The sequence below is a fragment of the Somniosus microcephalus genome, chromosome 30 (assembly GCF_052327205.1).
Source record: "Somniosus microcephalus isolate GS21.2 chromosome 30, FLI_Smic_1.0, whole genome shotgun sequence".
Classification (NCBI taxonomy): Eukaryota; Metazoa; Chordata; class Chondrichthyes; order Squaliformes; family Somniosidae; genus Somniosus; species Somniosus microcephalus.
The window spans coordinates 41640221-41649671 of record NC_141016.1 but is presented as its reverse complement, the minus strand read 5'-3'; the positions used below and the strand labels follow the sequence as shown (position 1 = coordinate 41649671).

The 9451-nt window shown below is 47.1% G+C and overlaps 1 protein-coding gene across 2 annotated transcripts in view; it reads left to right on the top strand.

The window, feature by feature from the left end:
• The first annotated feature begins 1066 nt into the window (after positions 1-1066).
• The window catches only part of pax8 (paired box 8), an 86659-nt gene continuing 78274 nt past the window's right edge, over positions 1067-9451 (top strand). Inside the window, exons 1-2 of one of the 2 annotated variants that reach the window (XM_085971368.1) lie at positions 1067-1370; positions 1711-1926. In XM_085971368.1, coding sequence (XP_085827494.1) covers positions 1902-1926 — 25 coding nt within the window. In that variant the 5' untranslated portion in view covers positions 1067-1370; positions 1711-1901. The remainder of the gene's footprint in view (positions 1371-1710; positions 1927-9451) is intronic. The other variant, XM_085971369.1, reaches the window with a different exon arrangement.

The window sequence follows — 9451 nt, the reverse complement described above, 5'->3', positions numbered from 1 at the left end:
AAGTTAACTCGCTGTAAAAATCGTTTACTGTTCACTTGCTGAGCACCGGAACCTGTTCTTTGTGGGTCTGAGGGACTTGTACACAGGAATAAGTGAACCATAACATCAAACTCACCCCATACCTCACTGAATATAGAGGGCCAAACTACCCTTCCCAGTTCTACATAAATATTTCTAATTATGCCATAACCCTTGTAATTGGAATGTGACCTGCAAATACTTTATTCCCCAACATTCCACCTCGCTGTGCCTCTAATATGAGAGACTTCATTTCACTCACTGATGCCTGCTTTATTTTACTCTTTGTACAGCTCATTTATTTTCGTTCTTATGCCTCTTGCTATTTCTTTCCCTCCTTTCTTCCCCTTTTGATCTCCCTCCTGCACACCGTGTTCCAGCCTTTACAAGTTTCACTTCCCGGTATTTCAGTCTCACTTTGTTTTCAGCCTCCAGCTCCGGCGGGCCCCGGGTGGGAGACAGAGAGCCCAGCGAGTGTGTAACCGATATTGGACTCAGCAACAACGAACCCCCCACTGCAGCAGTGTTTCCGATTGTCAGTGTCCCTCCATTTAAATCCTGCACTTGCCCCGTGTCTCCGTACAAAGACTAACGCTGCTCTCACTGGCAAGATAGAGTTCTAAAACAACGCGTTTCCGAGTCCTCTCCTGATCAGTGACACTCGCAGCTTTAACGATTATGACTCTTAAATCTAATTTTCGATTGTTTGTGAAGTTTGGATGTATTTAGGATTTATTCAGTGAAAGGTTACACTTGACATGCGTGGATTCAGGATTGATTCCAGGAAGTCTTTCCTTAAAAAAAAACTATATGGATGTATTGTGTCCACTCCCACTCCCAGCCCCAGAGCAGATATAAAACAATCTTCAGGTAATCCAGCCTCGGGGATGCTCTGAAGGATTGATGTGAAAAGCTGCTTTGCAATCTGGAGACTGCATCCTCCTCCAATTCAGGAGGGCCCGACTCCTGCTCGCCAACACCCGCTTCCCTCCTATTTGCGTCGAATTCATTTCAAATATCACACTGGACCCCCGAGAGAAGATTTGAAAGTTGGAGCTTGCTGAGCCTGTGTCTTTAAAGCTCCCAGGTTAGTGAAGCATGTCACTGATATACCCACCCCCTGCCCAAAACCCAAAGCAGAAGAGCAGCCAATCGCAGCTCTCTCTGACTGAGCAGCCCGTTCCTCCGGCTCGTCCTGTGGATAAAAGCAGGCGGAAGTTTGGATTCTGAGCAGGATCTGAATTGAACCGCTTTTGAGAAAAGAACCGATTTACCCCCACTGTAATAGTGAGAGGCAAAGAAACTGGGCGTTAACTGGATTACAGATATGAGTGGATTCGAACTGGCAGCAGGTAAATCATTCCAGCGTCCCCTTCGAACCTGGCAAAGCACCAGAACGGAGATTCGTCTGATTAAATTCGAAAACGATTTCATGAGGAAAAATAATGCAAGTGTAACATGACATTAACAGTGAATAGAAAGGGTTTGTAATTATTATCGGGATCTACTGTTAATCATTTCATTTATTAGACACGACCTTTAGTGAATTTAACTGATTGCAATGGTGAGAGAGAGGGGAGGAGGGTCTGCGAAACACATCACCAGGAAAAGACTGAAGGAATGAGCTTTAGAATGATCTGTAAATCAGGCGATTCACTCTTACATACCCTCTACTTTCTGTTCCATCTACAGATCTATAGTGTGTCCGCACTTTGTTGTTTAAACGCCTCTCTGTTTGGGTCCCTGGATGCATAGGATACCCAAGTGAGCCTGTTCCAGAGGACAGAAACTCCCGGACCCTGTTTAGTAGGCACGTCTCTCCGTGTGTTATCTGCTCGGTGGACAGCGCCCAAACCATCTTCACTTTGAAAGAGCAGCAAGGAATGTCCCATAGCACAGGACGATCAGGTACATCACCACCTTCCTTTAGTCACAATTTGCATCCGCGAGATTCAGCAGAAACGGTTCCCAAGGCCCACATTTGTGCCTATCACGGTATCCCCTTAGTTCCACTGCATGGTCATTCTCCCTTCACTTCTATGTGGCTGTGATTTGAAATGGGTTATAAATGAATATCCAACAGCGAAGCACAGAAAGAACATTCTTTATGGCGTGTGAAAAGAATTAATGATTTAAATTGGGACTTCACAAAAAAAACAGTTCGACTAAAAAGTGATCAGTAATTGCTGTTCGGTTTCTTTATTCGTGACTTGGTGGCAGTTACCTAGATTTAGCTCTGTCAGGAGCAAGGTGGAGTAATATTAGGGTTGCTTAATTTGTATTTTCAGTCAGTACAAGTGAGAAAGTAATACTATTTTAAGTAAGGTGTGATTGTATCTGATGCCCACGGTGTGATTGTACCTGGTGCCCAGGGTGTGATTGTACCTGGTGCCCAGGGTGTGATTGTACCTGGAGCCCAGGGTGTGATTGTACCTGGAGCCCAGGGTGTGATTGTACCTGATGCCCAGGGTGTGATTGTACCTGGTGCCCAGGGTGTGATTGTACCTGATGCTCAGGGTGTGATTGTACCTGGAGCCCAGGGTGGAATTGAATCTGATGCCCAGGGTGTGATTGTACCTGATGCCCAGGGTGTGATTGTACCTGATGCCCAGGGTGTGATTGTACCTGGAGCACAGGGTGGGATTGAATCTGATGCCCAGGGTGTGATTGTACCTGGTGCCCAGGGTGTGATTATATCTGATGCCCAGGGTGGGATTGAATCTGATGCCCAGGGTGTGATTGTACCTGGTGCCCAGGGTGTGATTGTACCTGGAGTCCAGGGTGTGATTGTACCTGGTGCCCAGGGTGTGATTGTACCTGGTGCCCAGGGTGTGATTGTACCTGATGCCCAGGGTGTGATTGTACCTGGAGCCCAGGGTGGGATTGAATCTGATGCCCAGGGTGTGATTGTACCTGGTGCCCAGGGTGTGATTGTACCTGGTGCCCAGGGTGTGATTGTATCTGATGCCCAGGGTGTGATTGTAACCGATGCCCAGGGTGTGATTGTACCTGGTGCCCAGGGTGTGATTGTACCTGGAGCCCAGGGTGTGATTGTACCTGATGCCCAGGGTGTGATTGTACCTGGTGCCCAGGGTGTGATTGTACCTGATGCCCAGGGTGTGATTGTACCTGGAGCCCAGGGTGGGATTGAATCTGATGCCCAGGGTGTGATTGTACCTGGTGCCCAGGGTGTGATTGTACCTAGTGCCCAGGGTGTGATTGTACCTGGTGCCCAGGGTGTGATTGTACCTGGTGCCCAGAGTGTGATTGTACCCGATGCCCTGGGTATGATTGTACATGGTGCCCAGGGTGTGATTGTACCTGGTGCTCAGGGTGGGATTGTACCTGGTGCCCAGGGTGGGATTGTACCTGGTGCCCAGGGTGTGATTGTACCTGGAGTCCGGGTGTGATTGTACCTGGTGCCCAGGGTGTGATTGTACCTGGTGCCCAGGGTGGGATTGTACCTGGTGCCCAGGGTGTGAGTGTACCTGGTGCCCAGGGTGTGATTGTATCTGGTGCCCAGGGTGGGATTGTACCTGATGCCCAGGGTGTGATTGTACCTGGTGCCCAGGGTGTGATTGTACCTGGTGCCCAGAGTGGGATTGTATCTGATGCCCAGAGTGGGATTTTACCTGATGCCCAGGGTGTGATTGTACCCGATGCCCAGGGTGTGATTGTACCTGATGCCCAGGGTGTGATTGTACTTGGAGCCCAGGGTGGGATTGAATCTGATGCCCAGGGTGTGATTGTACCTGATGCCCAGGGTGTGATTGTACCTGGTGCCCAGGGTGTGATTGTACCTGATGCCCAGGGTGTGATTGTACCTGGAGCCCAGGGTGGGATTGAATCTGATGCCCAGGGTGTGATTGTACCTGGAGCCCAGGATGTGATTGTACCTGGAGCCCAGGGTGGGATTGTACCTGGTGCCCAGGGTGTGATTGTACCTGGTGCCCAGGGTGTGACTGTACCTGGTGCCCAGGGTGTGATTGTACCTGGTGCCCAGGGTGTGATTGTACCTGGTGCCCAGGCTGTGATTCTACCTGGTGCTCAGGGTGGGATTGTACCTGGTGCCCAGGGTGTGATTGTACCTGATGTCCAGGGTGTGATTGTACCTGATGCCCAGGGTGTGATTGTACCTGGTGCCCAGGGTGGGATTGTACCTGGTGCCCAGGGTGTGATTGTACCTGATGCCCAGTGTGGGATTGTACCTGGTGCCCAGGGTGGGATTGTACCTGGTGCCCAGGGTGTGATTGTACCTGGTGCCCAGAGTGGGATTTTAGCTGATGCCCAGGGTGGGATTGTACCTGGTGCCCAGGGTGATATTGTACCTGGTGCCCTGGGTGTGATTGAATCTGATGCCCAGGGTGTGATTGTATCTGATACCCTGGGTGTGATTCAATCTGATGCCCAGGGTGGGATTGAATCTGATGCCCAGGGTGGGATTGAATCTGATGCCCTGGGTGTGATTGTACCTGGTGCCCAGGGTGATATTGTACCTGGTGCCCTGGGTGTGATTGAATCTGATGCCCAGGGTGTGATTGTATCTGATACCCTGGGTGTGATTCAATCTGATGCCCAGGGTGGGATTGAATCTGATGCCCAGGGTGGGATTGAATCTGATGCCCTGGGTGGGATTGAATCTGATGCCCAGGGTGGGATTGTACCTGGTGCCCAGGGTGTGATTGAATCTGATGCCCAGGGTGGGATTGAATCTGTTGCCCAGGGTGGGATTGAATCTGATGCCCCGGGTGTGATTGAATCTGATGCCCTGGGTGAGATTGAATCTGATGCCCAGGGTGGGATTGAATCTGATGCCCAGGGTGGGATTGAATCTGATGCCCTGTGTGTGATTGTATCTGATGCGCAGGGTGTGATTGAATCTGATGCCCCGGGTGTGATTGAATCTGATGCCCAGGGTGGGATTGAATCTGATGCCCCGGGTGTGATTGAATCTGATGCCCAGGGTGTGATTGAATCTGATGCCCAGGGTGAGATTGAATCTGATGCCCAGGGTGGGATTGAATCTGATGCCCTGGGTGGGATTTTATTTGATGCCCTGGGTGGGATTGAATCTGATGCCCTGGGTGGGATTGTACCCGATGCCCAGGGTGATATTTTACCTGATGCCCTGGGTGAGATTGAATCTGATGCCCTGTGTGTGATTGTATCTGATGCCCAGGGTGGGATTGTACCCGATGCCCAGGGTGATATTGTACCTGATGCCCTGGGTGGGATTGAATCTGATGCCCAGGGTGTGATTGTACCTGATGCCCTGGGTGAGATTGAATCTGATGCCCTGTGTGTGATTGTATCTGATGCCCTGTGTGTGATTGTATCTGATGCCCAGGGTGGGATTGAATCTGATGCCCAGGGTGGGATTGTATCTGATGCCCTGGGTGGGATTGAATCTGATGCCCTGTGTGTGATTGTATCTGATGCCCTGTGTGTGATTGTATCTGATGCCCAGCGTGGGATTGAATCTGATGCCCAGGGTGGGATTGAATCTGACGCCCAGGGTGGGATTGAATCTGACGCCCAGGGTGTGATTGTATCTGATGCCCTGGGTGAGATTGAATCTGATGCCCTGTGTGTGATTGTATCAGATGCCCAGGGTGGGATTGAATCTGATGCCCAGGGTGGGATTGAATCTGATGCCCAGGGTGGGATTTCATCTAGCCCTGTGTGTGATTGTATCTGATGCCCAGGGTGGGATTGAATCTGATGCCCTGTGTGTGATTGTATCTGATGCCCTGGGTGAGATTGAATCTGATGCCCAGGGTGAGATTGAATCTGATGCCCAGGGTGGGATTGTATCTGATGCCCAGGGTGATATTGTATCTGATGCCCTGGGTGAGATTGAATCTGATGCCCTGTGTGTGATTGTATCTGATGCCCAGGGTGAGATTGAATCTGATGCCCAGGGTGTGATTGTATCTGATGCCCTGTGTGTGATTGTACCTGATGCCCTGGGTGAGATTGAATCTGATGCCCTGTGTGTGATTGTATCTGATGCCCAGGGTGTGATTGTACCTGATGCCCAGGGTGTGATTGTACCTGATGCCCCGGGTGATATTGTATCTGATGCCCAGGGTGGGATTGAATCTGATGCCCAGGGTGGGATTGAATCTGATGCCCAGGGTGGGATTGAATCTGATGCCCAGGGTGGGATTATAATCGCTCAACCTTTGGTGGCCGTGCCTTCTGTTGCCTGGGCCCTAAGCTTTGGAATTCCCTGCCTAAACCTCTCCGCCTCGCTACCTCTCTTTCCTCCTTTACGATGCTCCTTAAAACCTACCTCTTTGGCCAAGCTTTTGGTCACCTGCCCTAATTTATCCTTATGTGGATCGGTATCAAAAATTTTTTGTCTTAAAATACTCCTGAGCAGCGCCTTGGGACATTTTACTACGTTAAAGGCGCTATATAAATACAAGTTGTTGTTGTTGATTGTACCCGATGCCCAGTGTGTAATAGGTACACACAGTAAGGTACAGAGTGAAATTGCCTCTGATACAAATGTGTAATAATCTTACAATGAGATACGGGAGAGTTTGTCTCTGAAAACTAGTCTGTAATAATGTTATTAGTCGGGAACAGGGTGAGATTGACTCTGGTACAAGTGGGTAATAATGTTATTAGTCGGGAACAGGGTGAGATTGACTCTGGTACAAGTGTGTAATAATGTTATTAGTCAGGTACAGGGTGAGATTGACTCTGGTACAAGTGGGTAATAATGTTATTAGTCGGGAACAGGGTGAGATTGACTCTGGTACAAGTGGGTAATAATTTTATTAGTCGGGAACAGGGTGAGATTGACTCTGGTACAAGTGGGTAATAATGTTATTAGTCGGGAACAGGGTGAGATTGACTCTGGTACAAGTGGGTAATAATTTTATTAGTCGGGAACAGGGTGAGATTGACTCTGGTACAAGTGGGTAATAATTTTATTAGTCGGGAACAGGGTGAGATTGACTCTGGTACAAGTGGGTAATAATGTTATTAGTCGGGAACAGGGTGAGATTGACTCTGGTACAAGTGGGTAATAATGTTATTAGTCGGGAACAGGGTGAGATTGACTCTGGTACAAGTGGGTAATAATGTTATTAGTCGGGAACAGGGTGAGATTGACTCTGGTACAAGTGTGTAATAATTTTATTAGTCGGGAACAGGGTGAGATTGACTCTGGTACAAGTGTGTAATAATTTTATTAGTCGGGAACAGGGTGAGATTGACTCTGGTACAAGTGGGTAATAATGTTATTAGTCGGGAACAGGGTGAGATTGACTCTGGTACAAGTGTGTAATAATTTTATTAGTCAGGAACAGGGTGAGATTGACTCTGGTACAAGTGGGTAATAATGTTATTAGTCGGGAACAGGGTGAGATTGACTCTGGTACAAGTGTGTAATAATGTTATTAGTCGGGAACAGGGTGAGATTGACTCTGGTACAAGTGGGTAATAATGTTATTAGTCAGGTACAGGGTGAGATTGACTCTGGTACAAGTGTGTAATAATGTTATTAGTCAGGTACAGGGTGAGATTGTATCGGATGCTGTGTGTAATAATGTTATTAGTCGGGAACAGGGTGAGATTGACTCTGGTACAAGTGGGTAATAATGTTATTAGTCGGGAACAGGGTGAGATTGACTCTGGTACAAGTGGGTAATAATTTTATTAGTCAGGAACAGGGTGAGATTGACTCTGGTACAAGTGGGTAATAATGTTATTAGTCAGGAACAGGGTGAGATTGACTCTGGTACAAGTGGGTAATAATGTTATTAGTCAGGTACAGGGTGAGATTGACTCTGGTACAAGTGTGTAATAATTTTATTAGTCGGGAACAGGGTGAGATTGACTCTGGTACAAGTGTGTAATAATGTTATTAGTCAGGTACAGGGTGAGATTGACTCTGGTACAAGTGTGTAATAATGTTATTAGTCAGGTACAGGGTGAGATTGTATCGGATGCTGTGTGTAATAATGTTATTAGTCGGGAACAGGGTGAGATTGACTCTGGTACAAGTGGGTAATAATGTTATTAGTCGGGAACAGGGTGAGATTGACTCTGGTACAAGTGGGTAATAATGTTATTAGTCGGGTACAGGGTGAGATTGACTCTGGTACAAGTGGGTAATAATGTTATTAGTCGGGTACAGGGTGAGATTGACTCTGGTACAAGTGGGTAATAATGTTATTAGTCGGGAACAGGGTGAGATTGACTCTGGTACAAGTGTGTAATAATGTTATTAGTCGGGAACAGGGTGAGATTGACTCTGGTACAAGTGTGTAATAATGTTATTAGTCGGGTACAGGGTGAGATTGACTCTGGTACAAGTGGGTAATAATGTTATTAGTCGGGAACAGGGTGAGATTGACTCTGGTACAAGTGGGTAATAATGTTATTAGTCAGGTACAGGGTGAGATTGACTGGTACAAGTGTGTAATAATGTTATTAGTCGGGAACAGGGTGAGATTGACTCTGGTACAAGTGTGTAATAATGTTATTAGTCGGGTACAGGGTGAGATTGACTCTGGTACAAGTGGGTAATAATGTTATTAGTCGGGTACAGGGTGAGATTGACTCTGGTACAAGTGGGTAATAATGTTATTAGTCGGGAACAGGGTGAGATTGACTCTGGTACAAGTGGGTAATAATGTTATTAGTCAGGTACAGGGTGAGATTGACTCTGGTACAAGTGGGTAATAATGTTATTAGTCAGGTACAGGGTGAGATTGACTCTGGTACAAGTGGGTAATAATGTTATTAGTCGGGTACAGGGTGAGATTGTATCGGATGCTGTGTGTAATAATGTTATTAGTCGGGTACAGGGTGAGATTGACTCTGGTACAAGTGGGTAATAATGTTATTAGTCGGGAACAGGGTGAGATTGACTCTGGTACAAGTGTGTAATAATGTTATTAGTCAGGTACAGGGTGAGATTGACTCTGGTACAAGTGTGTAATAATGTTATTAGTCAGGTACAGGGTGAGATTGACTCTGGTACAAGTGGGTAATAATGTTATTAGTCGGGAACAGGGTGAGATTGACTCTGGTACAAGTGGGTAATAATGTTATTAGTCGGGAACAGGGTGAGATTGACTCTGGTACAAGTGTGTAATAATGTTATTAGTCAGGTACAGGGTGAGATTGACTCTGGTACAAGTGGGTAATAATGTTATTAGTCGGGAACAGGGTGAGATTGACTCTGGTACAAGTGTGTAATAATGTTATTAGTCAGGTACAGGGTGAGATTGACTCTGGTACAAGTGTGTAATAATGTTATTAGTCGGGTACAGGGTGAGATTGACTCTGGTACAAGTGTGTAATAATGTTATTAGTCGGGTACAGGGTGAGATTGACTGGTACAAGTGTGTAATAATTTTATTAGTCGGGAACAGGGTGAGATTGACTCTGGTACAAGTGGGTAATAATTTTA